Consider the following 20,001-nt stretch of genomic DNA (forward strand, 5'->3'; position numbering starts at 1 on the left):
GATTTAATGAAAATTAGATTTTTATATACATTTATTTGAATTTGCCACGCTGCATTTTCCCTGGTTAATCTCAGAACCCAAATCAAATCTTGTGTGCTCTGGCCAGCTACTCAATTCGCTTTCTGGGGGTCGAGGTGTAATATGTACTGAACAAAATCAGCAGACAACTACCACCCCTCTCAAAGTCTCTGCCAAAGCCAAAATGCATGCAATACACTGAATGAAAATATTGAGTTTTCTGACAATGTTTTCAATGCAACTATTTTGCAAGTTGGCAACATTTAATATGCACCACTAGAGAACTTTCCCTGACCCACTTCAATTATCCCTTCCACGAAATCATGATATATCAAAATAATAATTTACATTGATCCACTCAGATTCAGCAGCAGGGCTGACATACGTTAATCTGTCAAGAGTTACTACTGTATATATAAAATATTGTCTGGTCCACCTATTGCTTGACTCCTAACATCACATTCACTCTACAACACAATAAGATACTATCATTTTCTATGGCACGTGATTCCCTTATAATACAAAAATGCTCACACACTCCCTTGCTAAAGCCTTTACACACTCCCTCATTCAAGTGCTTTCTCAGTCACACACCTACTCACAATAACATTGCTAATTCACACACCCACACAACTCCTGACATCTGGTGAAATGCTGGCTCAAAACAACGCTAGTCATTTTAATTGGTTATACTCCAATACTGCAGTGAACTTGGACTGTATCCTCCAGGAATAGGATAAAGAAATATGAGTTTTGTACTTCTAATCATGCTAACACATACAGAAACTGTGAAATTCAAACCCTCAAATACATTTCATGAATGTACAGTACCTAATGGAAATGTACTTCCAGACATCCAAAAAATTTAGAGCAGTAAGTATTTCTCCCAACATATCGAAACTTCACAAAGGTGTAAAGCATATTGAGGAGGTCATTGGTGATGCATTTTAGAATAATGGGTCTGTATACTTGAGTACAAAAGAGTTGCTAATCATTCCCTCTTACATGTTCAGTGCCCTTAGTGGAGTTTGTTTTCACTTTCTGTTTCTGTTATCTTTTAGGAGTGCAGAAGATTTATGTATCAGCCACTGTTTTACCTCTATTTAACTAGGCAAACCAGTTAAGAACAAATTCTTATTTACAATAACGGCCTAGGAACAGTAGGTTAACTGCCTTGTTCAGGGACAGAACAACAGTTGTCAGCTCTGGGATTTGATCTAGCAATGTACTGTAGGACTCAACATGTTAATTAGGATTGGCCACTCAGAATGGTAATAAGCCACATTATTTAAATGCATTTAAACCATTTAAATAGTAACTGTGACAAATTCAGACATAATTTAGTGTAAAAATTCTCCTTCCTTCCTGTTCATTCGTTATGGGTCTTACATGTTGGGTTTGTTTAATTATAGAACCCATGACTTTCAATAAGACAATGTCGACATTATTAATTACAGATCATTTTAGGCACTCTGCTGTTATTGGATAATCTTTGACTAGTGAGAAATCTGACTAGTTTCTGGCATCAGTATCCAAAATTGCTTTGAGCAAGGCACTTAACTGCTCCGGGGGTGCTGCACTGCTGCTGACCCTACGGCTGACCCTGTATGTGTATAGCCTTGGAGAGTTGGGTTGAAAAGCGAAATTATACATTTTCGTTCTCAACAATGAACATAGTATTCTTCTATACACATAAACATGTCCAAAACATACCCCAATTGTCAATAGTTAACTATACTGAACAAAAATATAAATGCAACATGCAACAATTTCCACAAATGTATTGAGTTAGTTCATATAAGGAAAAAAGTCAATTGAAATAAATGAAATAGGCCCGAATCTATCAATTTCACATGACTGGGCAGGGGCGCAGCCATGGATGGGTCTAGGAGGGCATAGGCTCACCCACTGGTGAGCCAGGCTCACCCACTGGCGAGCCAGGCTCACCCACTGGCGAGCCAGGCCCACCCACTGGAGAGCCGTGACCTGCAAGTCAGAGTTTTTCCCCATAAAAGGGCATTATTACAGACATAAATACTCATCAGTTTCATCAGCTGGCGGATGTGGAGGTCCTGGCCTGGCGTGGTTACTCGTGGTCTGCAGTTGTGAGTCCGGTTGGATGTACTACCAACTTTTCTAAAATTCCGTTGGAGGCGGCTTATGGTAGAGAAAGGAACTTTCAATTCTCTGGCAACAGCTCTGGTGGACATTCCTGCAGTCACCATGCCAATTGCAGCATCCCTCAACTTGAGATATGTGGCAGAATTTTGTCCCCAGCACTAGATGCACCTGTGTAATGAGCATGCTGTTCAATCAGCTTCTTAGTATGCCACAACTGTCAGGTGGATGAATTGTCTTGGCAAAGGAGAAATGCTAACTAACAGTTATGTAAACAAATTTCGGCACAACATTTGAGAGAAATAAGCTTTTTGTGCGTATGGAAAATTTCTGCATCTTTTATTTCAGCCTATGAAACATTGGACCAACACTTTACATGTTGCATTTATATTTTTGTTCAGAATATATCTATTTGAAATACGACAGAGAGAAGACAAAGGGTCAGAGGTTAGAGGTGGGGTTCAGCCTTTCAAGTCAACGGTAAACACCGTCAAGCCTGTGACCCTTGCATTAAACGCCCACCACACGACTCATAAACAGGTGTTGGAACAGCTGTAATAAATTAGTTCCCGGAAAGGGTATGTCGTGGAGTTATGGATCTGTCCCATTAGAGAGAGGGAGGGGAACGACAAAGGTCTTGATTAATGGTAGTCTACTGCAATGGTAGTAAAATCACACTTACTGAGCTCTGCGATGCTTCCCACACGGGTAGCTAGTAGGGACTGTTCCAGGTTGCGGAGTTCAGCCTGATTGTTGGCATTGCCCTTGCCACCCTTCCCAGAGCCCTGCTGGTTCCGGTGCAGGGTCAGATTGTCCGGCAAGCTCAGCACACCTGGTGAGGGCACATGACAGAGGTTAGAGGTCCGGGGTGAGTACAAAAAAAAGGTATTGAATTGTTCTTTGTCAGGGGTGACAGTTCTTTACTGCTGTGATGGTTGTGCAGAAACATACTGTTCTTTCTCTCTCCACCTTGACATGAAATGCTACACTGTTAAAAAGTTCCTGTAATTTTACAGTACACTACAGGCTACTGGTTGCAGTGAAAGTATGCTAAACAACAAGTTCCAGAATTTTGAGTATTTGTGCCAACCATCAGTCGAAATATTGTACCAGTGTAAGTGGTAGATGGTTATGTTGTCAAAGGTTCAGCAGCTCTTTGAACACGGAGTTCTACAATCTTTGTGCATGTGTATTTGTAGAGAGCTGCACTAGAAGAGCTGCACTGGGCGAGAAGACCAATTGCTATGCCTTGTAGCTACAGGAAAAGAAAGAGCCACAGGAAAGGTTGGATCACATGATGGGAGGGAGAAAGATCAAACCATACTGTGTGATTAACTATAAATCACAATATGGTGGCAGTGGATAAGGCATGGCAAGGCCATGCACTCGGAAAACCACCAAGTCGTATAAGAAGATATTTTTTCCATCTGATCGACACTGCTGTCCTCAATGGCCACATAGTTCCCTGCCAGCTAAAACGTGAGATGATTACTGAACACAGGTTTATGTTATTGGACATAAAGTTCACATACAAATCAAATATAGTTCCAATATGCAATTATACTGACAATCTCACCCAAATCCCCACTCCTTCATCCTCAAGGGTTAGGGTTAGCCTAAATGCTAAATACGTCAAATTCTAGCCATGACCAGGGCAGCTTCAAAGTATACAACACAAGACAATACTTTTTTGATGCCATTAGCTTTGTTTTACAGGACTCGTGAAAATATGTAGCTACATAAGCACAATTGAGTATAACACCATAAAGGGTATGAAATCATTGCATCACATGTCTGGTCATGTCTGGTCATGAAGGGATATACACAGAATACATTATGCTCCACACGTAAATATGGTGTTACAGTAGAAATTACACATCATGATACAGGCACTTGCTTTGATAGGAACTTTCAGAGCTATTAGTAAGCTATTAGCTGCTCCCAATGCAGCAGCTACTCTTCCTTGGTTCCAAACACATTATGGAACTACATTACGTCTGTCGTCTGAGATTCCCAAAGATTGGAAAGGAGGGGAGGGGACACTCTTGACCCAAACTGCTACAGACCTATATCTATCCTACCATGCCTTTCTAAGGTCTTCGAAAGCCAAGTCAACAAACAGATTACCGACCATTTCGAATCTCACCATACCTTCTCTGCTATGCAATCTGGTTTCAGAGCTGGTCATGGGTGCACCTCAGCCACGCTCAAGGTCCTAAACGATATCTTAACCGCCATCGATAGGAAACATTACTGTGCAGCCGTATTCATTGATCTGGCCAAGGCTTTCGACTCTGTCAATCACCACATCCTCATCGGCAGACTCGACAGCCTTGGTTTCTCAAATGATTGTCTCGCCTGGTTCACCAACTACTTCTCTGATAGAGTTCAGTGTGTCAAATCGGAGGGTCTGCTGTCCGGACCTCTGGCAGTCTCTATGGGGGTGCCACAGGGTTCAATTCTTGGACCGACTCTCTTCTCTGTATACATCAATGAGGTCGCTCTTGCTGCTGGTGAGTCTCTGATCCACCTCTACGCAGACGACACCATTCTGTATACTTCTGGCCCTTCTTTGGACACTGTGTTAAATAATTCAAAGAATTCAACCCTTTTTGTTTCAATATGAACCCTTTTCTTTTACAGGTTAATATGTTTCGGCCTGGTCCCAGATCTGTGGTCTCCTACAGCCTCCTATGAGCAAGGGGGACAAGAAACTCACGTTTAAGTTTAGTGTGCAGGCTATTCCATAGGCAAGGAGTGTAACAGGAAAAGACAGCAATACCCAACTCTGTGTAAATTGCATGGGCCTCAAGTGTAATCCATGCTTGAGACCTGGTTTTAGGAACTATAATTCTGATGGTGACGAGTGATTTGTGTATTTTTTATTTCACCTTTATTTAACTTCTTGTGTCGAGCCATCCCGGATCCGGTATCGTGACTACAGCCTCAAAGCTCATTACCATAACGCAACGTTAACTATTCATTAAAATTGCAAATTAAATTAAATTCATCTATTTGCTCTCAAGCTTAGCCTTTTGTTAACAACACTGTCATCTCAGATTTTCAAAATATGCTTCTCAACTATTGCAAAACAAGCATTTGTGTAACAGTATTGATTGCTAACGTAGCATTTAGCATAGCATTTAGCATTAGCATTCAGCAGGCAACATTTTCACAAAAAAAACAGAAAAGGATTCAAATAAAATCATTTACCTTTGAAGAACTTCAGATGTTTTCAATGAGGAGACTCTCAGTAAGATAGCAAATGTTCCGTTTTTACAACAAATATTATTTGTGTTGACAAATCGGTCCGTTTTCTGCGTCACGTTTAGCTACGAAAAAAACCTGTATCCAGGATTGTGTAAATCTATCCGCAAGCTCATTAGCATAACACAACGTTAACTATTCATGAAAATCGCAAATGAAATGAAATTAATCTATTTGCTCTCAAGCTTAGCCTTTTGTTAACAACACTGTCATCTCAGATTTTCAAAATATGCTTTTGAACCATTGCTAAACAAGCATTTGTGTAACAGTATTGATAGCCTAGCATAGGATTTATGCCTGGCTTTCAGCATGCAACATTTTCACAAAAAAACAGAAAAGGATTCAAATAAAATCATTTACCTTTGAAGAACTTCAGATGTTTTCAATGAGGAGACTCTCAGTTAGATAGCAAATGTTCCGTTTTTACAAAAAATATTATTTGTGTTGACAAATCGGTCCGTTTTCTTCATCATTCTTCATCACGTTTGGGTAAGAAAAAAACGAAAATTAAGTCAATAAACCTCTCTGGGATATGTGTCCCACTTGGCCAAAAGCCAGAGAAAATACAGAGCGCCAAATTATAATAAATTCCTATAAAAATCAAACTTTCATGAAATCACACATGTAAGATACTAAATTAAAGCTACACGTGTTGTGAATACAGCCAACATGTCAGGTATCAAAAAGGCTTTTCAGCGAAAGCAAACAATGATATTATCTGAGGATAGCAACTCCATTAACAAAAGAGAGAAAACCTATTTCAACCCTGCAGGCGCGACACAAAATGCAGAAATAAAAAATATAAATCATGCCTTTCCTCTGACGAGCCTCTTCTGTTGACACTCAAATATGTCCCATAAACATCACAAATCGTCCTTTTGTTCGATTAATTCCGTCCATATATATCCAAAATGTCCATTTATTTGGCGTTTTTGATCCAGAAAAACACTGGTTCCAACTTGCTCTACAAAATATCTCAAAAGTTACCTGTAAACTTTGCCAAAACATTTCAAACTACTTTTGTAATACAACTTGAGGTATTTTTTAAAGTAAATAATCAATAAAATTGAAAATTCCAAATGCTGCCCCCTTTCCTAGAGAAGTTTACCCTAGAGACATTTATTGGAGGATTTTTATTTTTGTATTGCTTGTAACTGCTTCGGGTAATGAGCCTCTATCAAACAGTACACATGAAGTGACCCTCGTTCAAGTTGGCCGTACTTCTTCATTACACAAAGGAATTCCCCCAACCAATTTCTATAGACTGGTGACATCCAGTGGAAGCGGTAGGAACTGCAAGCAAGTCTCTTGGAAATCTGGATTCCCAATGAAATAGCATTGAAAAGAGAGTGACCTCAAAAAAAAAATCGGAATGGTTTGTCCTCGGGGTTTCGCCTGCTACATAATTTCTATTATACCCACAGACATTATTCAAACAGTTTTAGAAACTTCAAAGTGTTTTCTATCCAAATCTACTAATACTATGCATATCTTATCTTCTGGGGATGAGTAGCAGGCAGTTTAATTTGGGCATGCTTTTTATCCAAAATTCCAAATGCTGCCCCCTTTCCTAGAGAAGTTTACCCTAGAGACATTTATTGGAGGATTTTTATTTTTGTATTGCTTGTAACTGCTTCGGGTAATGCAAGTTATTGTGCTGTTAGGGGAATAACCTATGTGTAAGTTTTTTGTTAGTATTATCTTTTACCAGATCTAATGTGTTATATTCTCTTACAGTCATTTCACATTTCCACAAACTTCAAAGTGTTTATTTTCAAATGGTATGAAGAATATGCATGTCCTTGCTTCAGGTCCTGAGCTAGAGGCAGTTAGATTTGGGTATGTCATTTTATGCGAAAATTTTAAAAAAGGGTCCGATCCTTAATAAGTCACATAAGTCACAGGATAAATAGAATACGGGTGGCAGTAATATTGATGATGATGAAAATGATGATGTCCGAACTATAATGCTGACTGATGAAGTTGAATCCCTGACAAAGTCGGCACAATGCATCATACTTTGCAGAACGCTGCAGTAAATATACAGCAAAATAGTAATTTATTATGAAATTGTATTGTAATAAAATTACAGCAATTATGTAATTATACATTACAGTTTACCAAATCATATATTTTTGATTTATATCACTTGCACTTGTAGACAAAATGCATCAAAATAACATTACAAAACACTCAAATCATTAAGATTTGAGATTTGCTGCCACTGATCCGTCTTCTACATACATTCAATTGTTTGGGAACTACTACCACATTTCAGTTAAATTGGAACAGCACTCTCACCAAAGGGTGCAACAAATATAGCCTGTTGCAAGATAATGAGCCTCAAAATATGTTAATAAACATTACCATGCACCCACGAGTGTTCAAAAGGTTTTTGAGAATGGTACTGTATTGTGGGGTGGTACTGAATTACTGTAAATTACTGACAGCACAGGAAAATGCTTTTAGATTAAAAAACACGGTATGGTACTGTATTCTGTGGGGTTCACCATTCTCACTAAAGGGTGCAACAAATATATCCTCTTACAAGGCAGGCCACAAAATATGTTAAAGAGCAAGAGATTCTTTCCATGCCCATATTTTTCCACAATGCACCATCATTCACAGTATGCAGCTAATACTTTAAAATTGTGTTGTACAATTACAGCAATTTTACGGCAGTGTATCGGAATGCCATTTGAGACCCAATAATGCATTGCCCTTTACAGTACTGCAATATACAATTACAGTAGCTAACTAGATTATTTCCTGTAACTTTCTAGCAATTTGTTACAGTGTGTGGTATGTGTTTCAGGGATTCTCCTCAATAACTATCTTATGTTTCTGTCCATCAGTCTTTGTCCGTGGACCCCTTTTAAATTCACAAAATTGCCTATTGACGGGAGAGGTGGAATTGGATTGGATTGTGTGGTGAGTCGAAGATCAGGCTGGAATCTGTAATCAATGCCAGATAAATGCCTATTGTTTCTGAGCTTCTCTCAGTCCAAAGTATTATAGAAAAATCATTGCCTCCTTATCAGAGGAGTTATATGATCCTTTCACAGATGCCTAACGGATCAATGGCATCATGAAGACACATTGGACTAGTTGCTTTACCAAACATACTGCTCCATAACTTTCAGTCAAGGTTAGCATTTTCCAAGGTCATGGAATGAACACCACATTGTGACTGCAAGTCCCACTCTCTAACTTCTGCTCTGCTGCAGAGTTCCTTATTCGTTGGTGTAAACATCCAATGGATTTCTCTTCTGTAGCGAGTAGCAGTCTCTTGTCAGAGAGAAATGCTCCCAGAATATTAAACATGTGGTTACCATGGCAATAGATGAGAGCTACCCAGCAGCTGTGTGATTGGTTGAGCAGGGAAAAGCACCACTTTTACTGTAACCACATTTTTCCTGGATCACACGCTTTTCATAGATCGATATTTAGGGTATATATGGACCGATTTAATCGGAAAAAAAGCCCCAATAGTGATGTTTATGGGACATCTAGGAGTGCCAACAAAGAAGATCGTCAAAGGTAATGAATGTTTTATATTTTATTTCTGCGTTTTGTGTAGCGCCGGCTATGCTAATTATTTTGTTTACGTCCCCTTCAGGTATTTCGGGGTGTTGCATGCTATCAGATAATAGCTTCTCATGCTTTCGCCGAAAAGCATTTTAAAAATCTGACTTGTTGGCTGGATTCACAACGAGTGTAGCTTTAATTCAGTACCCTGCATGTGTGTTTTAATGAACGTTTGAGTTTTAATGAGTGCTATTAGCATTTAGCGTAGTGCATTTGCATTTCCAGATGGCTAGATGGGACGCCTGCACGTAAAAGGTTAAAGTCACCAAAGATTAGAATATTATCTGCTATGACTACAAGGTCCGATAGGAATTCAGGGAACTCAATGAAGAATGCTGTAAATGGCCCAGGAGGCCTGTAAACAGTAGCTATAAAAAGTGATTGATTAGGCTACATAGATTTCATGACTAGAAGCTCAAAAGACGAAAACGTCATTTGTTTTGTAAATTGAAATTTGCTATCGTAAATGTTAGCAACACCTCCGCCTTTGCGGCATGCACGGGGGATATGGTCACTAGTGTAGCCAGGAGGTGAGGCCTCATTCAACACAGTAAATTCATCAGGCTTAAGCCATGATGGCCAATCACATCAAGATTATGATCAGTGATTAGTTCATTGACTATATTTGCCTTTGAAGTAAGGGATCTAACATTAAGTAGCCCTATTTTGAGATGTGAGGTATCATGATCTCTTTCAATAATGACAGGAATGGAGGAGGTCTTTATCCTAGTGAGATTGCTAAGGTGAACACCGCCATGTTTAGTTTTGCCCAACCTAAGTCGAGGCACAGACACGGTCTCAATGGTGATAGCTGAGCTGACTACACTGACTGTGCTAGTGGCAGACTCCACAAATATAACTTTTTGGTAAAAACTCAACTCATCGTGTTTGGAGGACAAAGAACGCTGAGTAGCATCCAAAGAACACCATACCTACTGTGAAGCATGGGGGTGGAAACATCATGCTTTGGGGCAGTTTTTCTGCAAAGGGACCAGGACGACTGATCCGTGTAAAGGAAAGAATGAATGGGGACATATATCGTGAGTTTTTGAGTGAAAACCTCCTTCCATTGGCAAGGGCATTGAAGATGAAATGTGGCTGGGTCTTTCAGCATGACAATGATCCCAAACACACCACCCGTGCAACGAAGGAGTGGCTTCGTAAGAAGCATTTCAAGATCCTGGAGTGGTCAAGCCAGTCTCCAGATCTCAACCCCATAGAAAATCTTTGCTTTAGAGGAGATCTGCATGGAGGAATGCGCCAAAATACCAGCAACAGTGTGTGAAAACCTTGTGAAGACTTACAGAAAACGTTTGACCTCTGTCATTGCCAACAAAGGGTATATAACAAAGTATTGAGAAACTTTTGTTATTGACCAAATACTTATTTTCCACCATAATTTGCAAATAAATTCAGTAAAAATCCTACAATGTGATTTTCTGGATTTTTTTTCTCATTTCATCTGTCATAGTTGAAGTGTACCTATGATGAAAATTACAGGCCTTTCTCATCTTTTTAAGTGGGAGAACTTGCACAATTGGTGGCTGACTAAATACTTTTTTGCCCCACTGTATACGAGTTATGCTATTTTGGACCTGATGTCATGAAGCCTGTCGTTTATGTGTTTATGCTTTTTCATAACAAGGACATGTTTGATGTCTGACGGCAACTGTCTACAGATAGACGTAGTATAAACCAGCCTTTAGTCTACCATACTCACTCTGTTTAGCAGATGGCCTCACATGTGAATCCTTAAGGAGATATAGTTATGTGTGTTTCCTGTCCTCTCTGAAGTAATCAAATGAAACACCCTCGTCATACCCGTCTCTTAAGTATCCAGGGACCATTCCCACCTTCTCACAAGTGGACATTTTGCATCAAATCCCCATTTTGGGGATTTAGGATTTCGCCATGTGAAATCCTCTGTTCTCTATGTGTCTCTTTCTGCATGGCCAGGGGGAGAGAGTCTCCTCCAGGAATTTACAAACTGAGATAACAGAACCTGGGTGTAGGAGAGAGGGAAAGGGGGAAGCCACTAGCTACACCCAGAAAGGGCCACGTCATGACAACACAATATATCGAGATAGAGCTGAGTGCAGGGGGCGTCGGCTCACTTCAATCAATTCTTTATTAGCATTTGTATTTTTACTTTTTGCTTCTCTCCCAGGGAGGGCTTTAGAAGACAAAAAACACTTCAGATGACATAATTGACACATGGGAAGCTGTATTTATTTAAACTATATCGGAGTTCAAAACTGAGGCTTCATAGGGTATAATATAGGTTATATCAGTGTAGTACATGGATGATAAGATTGGTGCTTATCAGTTAATCTAGATTGAATCATGAGTACCTTAAAGAGAACCCTTTCAGACAATTTGAGTGGAGAGTGAGAGCTGGAGGGGTCTTCATATTACGATTTCAATCCCAATCAATTTACCATGGTGTGTATTTTAATTCCCTGACAGCAATTCCTCATTAATAACCTCTTACAACTCCCCCCCTACTTTGTGCAATTTCCGCCTGAAGACATACCCAAATCTAACAGCCAGTAGCTCAGGCACTGAACCAAGGATATGCATATTCTTGGCACCATTTGAAAGAAAACACTGAAGTTTGTGTATATGTGCATTGAATGTAGGAGAATATAACACAATATATCTGGTTTAGATAAAACAATGAAAAAAACATACATTTTTTATTTTTATATCATCATCTTTAAAATGAACATTAAACAATTTCAGTGAAATTGATAACTTCCAAAATGAGTGGGCTACATGAAATTTATCATGAAGTCACCCAGGTGTCCCACACAAGTAGCCCAAATGTACCCAAGTGGCCAAATTGGTGAAGGTATACATTTTGAAACAAATAACTATATACAAAATACCAAAATGGTATTCTAACACCCCCAAAAAAAAAATATTATTATTGATTAAAAAAAAATACATGAAAAAAAAATATATATATATACACATTTACATAATAACATGGGTAACTATTTACACACTTTCAATATTTGGAAGACCCTCAGTCCTCTATCAAATCACATCTATTTATATAGCCCCAGCCAAAAAACGCCAAACAGCAAGCAATGCAGGTGTAGAAGCACGGTGGCTAGGAAAAACTCCCTAGAAAGGCAAAAACCTAGGAAGAAACCTAGAGAGGAACCAGGCTATGAGGGGTGGCCAGTCCTCTGGCTGTGCCGGGTAGAGATCACAGTGGTTGTAGAGGGTGCAACAGGACAGCACCTCAAGAGTAAACATTTACAGTTTATGGTTCAATAGCCGCAGGCAGAACAGTTGAAAGGCCAGGCAAGGCCAGGTGGACTGGGGACAGCAAGGAGTCATCATGCCAGGTAGTCCTGACGCATGGTCCTAGGGCTCAGGTCCTCCGAGAGAGAGAAAGAGAGAATTAGAGAGAGCATACTTAAATTCACACAGGACACCGGATAAGACTCCCATTCGGAGTCAGTGTCACTGTGAAAGAAAATGTTCAGTTAGAATAGTTTCACATATGAGCCCTGTATCAACAGGTATAATCAACAGATATATATGTGTGTACCTATGATGATAAGTTACAGGCCTCTCATCTTTTTAAGTGTGAGAACTTGCACAATTGGTGGCTGACTAAATACTTGTTTGCCCCACTGTATGTATGTATGTATGTATGTATGTATGTATGTATGTATGTATGTATGTATGTATGTATGTATGTATATATATATTTATATATTATATATATATATATATATATATATATATATATATATATATATATATATATATATATATACACACACACACACACACACACAGGTTATGGGTCGTACACATACATACACACACACACACACACTATAGCCAATGTGTACTTTACACATTTCATCGCAAATTGCAACCAAAAAATAAAGGGAACACTAAAATAACACATCCTAGATCTGAATGAATGAAATATTATTTTTAAATACTTTTTTCTTTACATAGTTGTACATAGTTGTAATGTGCTGACAACAAAATCACACAAAAATTATCAATGGAAATCAAATTTATCAACCCATGGAGGTCTGGATTTGGAGTCACACTCAAAATTAAAGTGGAAAACCACACTACAGGCTGGTCCAACTTTTCCAACTTTTGTCCTTAAAGTCAAAATGAGGCTCAGTAGTGTGTGTGGCCTCCATGTGCCTGTATGACCTCCCTACAATGCCTGGGCACGCTCCTGATGAGGTGGCCGATGGTCTCCTGAGGGATCTCCTCCCAGACCTGGACTAAAGCATCCGCCAACTGTGGTTGGTGGATGGAGCGAGACATGATGTCCCAGATGTGCTCAATTGGATTCAGGTCTGGGGAACGGGCGGGCCAGTCCATAGCATCAATGCCTTCCTCTTGCAGGAACTGCTGACACACTACAGCCACATTGAGGTCTAGCATTGTCTTGCATTAGGAGGAACCCAGGGCCAACCACACCAGCATATGGTCTCACAAGGGGTCTAAGGATCTCATCTCGGTACCTAATGGCAGTCAGGCTACCTCTGGTGAGCACATGGAGGGCTGTGCGGCCCCCCCAAAGAAATGCCACCCCACACCATGACTGACCCACCGCCAAACTGGTCATGCTGGAGGATGTTGCAGGCAGAACATTCTCCACAGCGTCTCCAGACTCTGTCACGTCTGTCACGTGCTCAGTGTGAACCTGCTTTCATCTGTGAAGAGCACAGGGCGCCAGTGGTGAATTTGCCAATCTTGGTGTTCTCTGGCAAATGCCAAACGTCCTGCACGGTGTTGGGCTGTAAGCACAACCCCCACCTGTGGACTTCGGGCCCTCATACCACCCTCATGGAGTCTGTTTCTGACCGTTTGAGCAGACACATGCACATTTGTGGCCTGCTGGAGGTCATTTTGCAGGGCTCTGGCAGTGCTCCTCCTGCTCCTCCTTGCACAAAGGCGGAGGTAGCGGTCCTGCTGCTGGGTTGTTTCCCTCCTACGGCCTTCTCCACGTCTCCTGATGTACTGGCCTGTCTTCTGGTAGTGCCTCCATGCTCTGGACACTACGCTGACAGACACAGCAAACCGTCTTGCCACAGCTCGCATTGATGTGCCATCCTGGGTGAGCTGCACTACCTGAGCCACTTGTGTGGGTTGTAAGTCTCCGTCTCATGCTACTACTAGAGTGAAAGCACCGCCAGCATTCAAAAGTGACCAAAACATCAGCAAGGAAGTATAGGAACTGAGAAGTGGTCTGTGGTCACCACATGCAGAACCACTCCTTTATTGGGGGTGTCTTGCAAATTGCCTATAATTTCCACCTGTTGTCTATTCCATTTGCACAACAGCATGTGGAATTTATTGTAAATCAGTGTTGTTTCCAACGTGGACAGTTTGATTTCACAGAAGTGTGATTGACTTGGAGTTACATTGTGTTGTTTAAGTGTTCCCTTTGATTTTTTGAGCAGTGTATATATATATATATATATATATTTCATAAAACGGCATCAGCACTTACCCGTCCAGAAGTACGTCCTGTCCTTGCAGAAACAGCTACTCAATGTTTGAATCATAACACTCAAAGATTCCTCAAACAAAAAAAATGTGTCTCACTTTCCCGATTAATCTCTTCTATAATCTGGTGCAAATCTGTATACTTAGACTTGGACTTCGCATTTCCTGATTTATTCACCATGATGTCTTCAATGAAATCGTTGGAAAAACACTTTCCAAAATACTACTTTCCAAAACACTGCTGTGCGTAACAAGCGTGACGGCAACTACTCTGATGGTCAAGGCGAGAATGAAGTTCGTTACGCATGCGTTTACAAACAAGGGGTGGTGGTCCAACCCATAAACATCACATACTGGCGTTTACCTCAGCTCATTGGCTATCTACCCAGCTAGATTTCAAGAAGATCAGTGGTCATTGGGCAGAAATACAGTCAATCAACGAAGCTTCGCAATTATTGTTGGTGCGCAATGAAGTCATTGCTCGTCGTCTTCAAATCAGTGCACTTCGGTCAATACATCCCGCAAAAATAAACAATCAAGTTTGGCTGTGTTGCTTAACATCCAGAGGATTGCACTGAAACCAACTATGACTAGATAAACGATTGTTTAGTATGTGTAATTACGTCAAAATTCTCCGTAAAAAGTTGATAGAGATGGAATTCACGACAAAAACGGTTTACAAAATGTTTCGTTTTAGGCTCTAAAAATTGATTTTATCAAAGAAAACGGCATTTCATTTGATCACTGGGACCCTCAGGAAGATAAATAAGAGCAAGATATCAAGAATGTAAGTCATAATTTTAACTTCAGATGTGAATGTGTCAAAACCTTCATGGCGGAAAATGTTTTTTTTTGTTGTTGATCGCTCTTCTCAAACAAAAGCATGGTATTTGTTCTCTGTAATAGCTATTTTAAATTGGAAAACGTAGTTTGTAACCAAGATTCTAATCTTTTGAAGGATGTAAGACACTTGCATTTTCAACAATGTTTGTTACGACATTGTATTTTTAGCTGTCACTCTGAAATTTCCCCTGATGTTGACCCCTGTACGCGGATCGCAGCCATAAGAGGTCACCTTCAGATCCATTTAATTTGTTCGTTCTTTGTTATTCCTTATCCATACAATCCATTATGTACAATTGTACTAAATATGATTTGAATAACGCACAATTTTAAATCCCAGCAGTCTTTAATACATTCCAGAGCAAAAGGTTTAACAGTCGTGTTTAATTAAATAAATATATATATTAATTGAAATATAACTAATAACATTTAATAACAATAACTTAACTAATTCAGTGTAACATTGACATGGCAACTGTTATGCTTTGCTATTGCACAATTCTAATTTGTAGATAGGTCACAAATAAAGCTATCCTGAGTCAAATTGGAGCACAACTCATGAGCCCACCTCCTGCACCGCTCACACCTAATCCAGACCCCACCTGTGACTGAAAACAGGGGGAAAGATGCCAATTGAAAAGCTCTCTTAAAAATGGAGCTAGCTATAGTATCTAGTAATATTACATAAAATGCTGTGTAAAACAGCTAAAAGGCAAAAAAATGTAACAATAACTGTAAAACTATCAGTCACTAGTGGAAACATTTACAACTAGTAAGGTTGCTAGCTAGCACTCCTAGCAGCTTATTCTAACTAGCTAGCTGGCTAGTATTTACTGCTGGTGAAGTAACTAGCGAGCAAATTAGCATAAACTAGCGCTAACTGAGCTAGTCATTGTCTAAATTACAGGTGGAAACACATACTAGGGGCCAATTACCCCCTAGTAAGAGGGGGGTGTAGCCCCAACACACTCATCCAACATATTACTACTTTACTCAAAGTATCTACATTTTTCTCAAGTGGACTATTTATCTTAGGCTTTCCTTCTTGTATATTTAAAAAAAACAATTATAGATCTAACTTCATTGGAATATATCTACAACACGGAGAGTGTTAATTGTAACATCTTTGGGTCTTAATGCAAATTAAAGGGAGGGGGGAGTTGCCCGAGGAAGCTAGTTACCCCCTATTACCCTAACTTTGGCAAATAGGTAAAAAATAAATAATAATAATATTAACCTATGACAAAATGTGGCTTAAAAATGCAGATTATGAACCAATAATCTGTGGGTGATGATGTAAATTTCGTTCCTCTATCAAAATGACTGAATTATGAAAGACCCATTAAAATAAGCTTTAATTATAAGTAGCCACCTCTATAAACAGTCCCTCAACTCGACGTGAGGTGACCGTCATTCACAACAACATTGGCGAGGGCCAATGATACAAACAGACGCCTATTAACACATCCCTGTATCCCCTAAGGCACTGGCTGATCTGCCAGCCAAATAATAGAAACAAAAACAAAGGATCTGTGCCAACGATGTGGTCAACAAAGTACATTCTGCTTGAAACGACCTGAGTTTCCAATGAAAAACCCACAACATATTACATCCGATTCCACTCAGGACATATTTCTGTCAACAGAAAACGAGCAACATGCATTTTGTTTTTCTTACCAGTTGCATTCTTCCCACATATGAGGTGCTGGTTGGGCTGCAGCAGACCCCAGATCTCTGAGTCATTGTTGATGGCCTGCTCTAGGGACTCGAGCATAAATGTGGAGGTACCGTTGTCATTCTCGATGAGCGCGCTCCGCTGCACTCGGCTGAATACCTCAAGGAACAGGCTTTCCACACAGGCAGTGAAGTATATAGCTGCGTGCTCATGGACCCGGAGTGCCACTCGATTCTCAACCATCCACTTGAAAAAATGTCCTACAGAAAAGACGAGCCCGCACCGCGCTGACTTGCCCCGGTAGAATTTATCCCTAGTGCTCATATTATAAAGCGAAAGTGCACCGAGTGCTGCGGTGATGCAGTTGACAGAGATGGTCCAGGAGAGAACCATCTTGATGGCGCTTTGGATCTCGTGCTTGGTGCACTTGGCATAGCGCAGACTGAGGCGCTGAGCCTCCCGGGCGACCCTCACCAACGCCCGACTGACCAGTGCTGAGAGCTTGGCCAGAACCTCTTGTGACAGGCTCCCAACACATAGCTCCTCTTTCTTCCTGAGTGCACACTCCACCTCGCTGAGGCTCCATGGCACGTCCTCCAGCTCGGGAAGCTTGGCGCATTGGCTGGAGAACTCCAATATATCCGTGTCCTCCGCCAGGACGGTGTTGACCGTGTCCAAGCTGTTGTGTCGGCTGTGCATAGATTCGGTCAGATGCCAGCAGTTTCCCCCATGCGCATATGACAGATTCGTGTCCGAGCAACACAGCGACACACTGGAAGACCTGAAGGAGTCAGCGGCTCCACCATAACCGGAATCGAGCGTTAAATCCTCCAGCGTCCTCACAGCTGTCTTACTCTTGCCTGTCATGGCTGCATTGCATACTAAAGGTCTGCTTTTTCAATGAATGCCACAAACCCAGTCTCTGTCGCAGCTATTCCATGACTCCAAGAGTTATATTCGGCTACATACAATCTCTGTAAATGAAGTGAATGTTTTACCTAGTTTTCGCTTTCTTGCGTTTACTGAAAATATTCCATTAAACTGGTCTTTCTCTAACTCCTGCGTAACCTGAGAGAGATCGAATCCACAAGCCACTGCATCAGGCGCAGCACGGACTTGTGCGTGGAGAGGAGGGGCTAGGCACATGGTTGGCTGCGAAAGGCCAATCTGATGCCTTTATTACTCTTGACTGACATATTCAATTTGTCAACTGGGATGTATTATGATATTAGCTGTTGATGGGCACATTAAACATGTTTCAAATATGACTGGAAAAGGATTTACTCAAAAATCTGAGTCTTATATCATAATAAATACAACAGACTTAAAACAGGCAAATTAAGAATGACACTCTCCCACACATTTATCCACCTGCTATTGATCAGGCCTAATGGCTGGGAGGGTGTTGCATTTAGCACATTAACAATGTCTGTCTACACATATGAAAACACACTCCGTACATTACATGCACGTAATAATGTGATTGTTGTGGATTGTCAGATTAATATGATAGTTGATTAAAATGTTTACATGCTTTGGAAGAAGAATGAATATCCTGTTTACATGGACACATCTGAAATCAGGCTACCTGATGGCACTCTGATGAATGCATAAAATCGGCAATCTAAATAAACATTCAATCACTGCGACCATGCTATTTTTTGAACATATGAAGTTTGTATGTGAAAATTACTTCTAAGACGCATACATTTAGTTGTTTCAAACTCACTTAGTTCATGTTAAAGACTTGCTCGGCTGGTGCTTGCACATGTGCAGATCAAATATACAGCTGAGATGCCGATTGGGGTGTTTAAATATCCTAATAATTTGATAGATTGCTCAGAAAACCTTGTGTTAAATCGGAGTATGCTTACTTCGAATTTGGCCTTACACTGATTTAAGATAGGCAAAGCAATCTTTCGATTGCACAAAGGTGTTTACATGACTATTGCATGATCTGCCTACTGCTATAACCAGTTTAATAATGATGCATGTAAACATGCTCACTGATATAAGCTACAAATCAATAGACTGCTTGGGGAAAATTATATAAAATATTTTGACTATGGCAATGATATGAAAATGGAATGAATACAGGATCCTGAAATACACATAGATAAACATTCACAATATTGATGGAAAGGATAAAAAAAACATCTGTGTCTTTGGGATTAAGGTCCTATCTTCACAGAGGTGCAACGTTACTGAATGTTGGGACTATATACAGATATGGTTTTCGGTCAGGTAGGTAGGCTTAAAATAATTTATTAATTCCGCTCAGCTAAATGCTACATTTCTTCCTGCAACCTTCTGAATGGCTCACATCACTGAACATACCCTTGCAGTCCTACTGCAGATAATCTTATGGAAACATCATCAAATGCCAAAAGGATATAAAGGAACAATCAAGAAATGGCAGTGGGCTAAAGGCTATAGGAACATTTTAACTATCTATGTAGTTTGTACAATCCTAATTGATGGGGTATTTTTTATATTTCCTCATTTGAGTGCCATAAAACACACGGTCCTGATACTTATTAGTTCCCTTGCTTTTCATTCAGGATTTAGATTTATAGCATTACACACATTATTCAGCATTAGTTTTACTCATATGCGTAGTGCCCTTTATCACATTCATTGCGTATTGCACAATATGCTATCAACATTCATAGCAAAATTTGCCTCATGAAGAGCTTATAAATGCTTTTAGCATTTTTATGCTAAATTAATTTGTTATAAATGCAATGTAATATATATGAGGCTTATAAATGTTCATATGTTTATTACATTTGTTAGAAGCATTCATAACGCGGTCATGACACTTTTAAAAAGCCTAAAATGAAAAAAGCCTATTATTCATTAATCATTCATTTAAAATACACTTAATGTAAATACAGGTTGTTCATAGAAAGGGCTTCCAATGCTGTTATAACCCTAGACACACAGATTAGGCACAGTCCTGGACTAAAAAGCACATTCAATGCAGATTAGGG

General features: G+C 40.0%; 1 protein-coding gene across 2 annotated transcripts in view; it reads right to left on the bottom strand.

The window, feature by feature from the left end:
• LOC118373656 (ankyrin repeat and BTB/POZ domain-containing protein 3-A-like) overlaps nucleotides 1-18,107 on the bottom strand; it is a 218,558-nt gene extending 200,451 nt beyond the window's left edge. The window contains exons 1-2 of one of the 2 annotated variants that reach the window (XM_035759857.2): nucleotides 17,011-18,107; nucleotides 2,819-2,968 (exon numbers count right to left, since the gene is read on the bottom strand). In XM_035759857.2, the coding sequence (XP_035615750.1) occupies nucleotides 2,819-2,968; nucleotides 17,011-17,875 (1,015 nt within the window). In that variant the 5' untranslated portion in view covers nucleotides 17,876-18,107. Of the gene's footprint in view, nucleotides 1-2,818; nucleotides 2,969-5,763; nucleotides 6,561-17,010 lie in introns of those variants that run through there. The other variant, XM_052460056.1, reaches the window with a different exon arrangement.
• Nucleotides 18,108-20,001: the final 1,894 nt, after the last annotated feature.

The sequence above is a fragment of the Oncorhynchus keta genome, chromosome 13, assembly GCF_023373465.1.
Source record: "Oncorhynchus keta strain PuntledgeMale-10-30-2019 chromosome 13, Oket_V2, whole genome shotgun sequence".
Taxonomy (NCBI): Eukaryota; Metazoa; Chordata; class Actinopteri; order Salmoniformes; family Salmonidae; genus Oncorhynchus; species Oncorhynchus keta.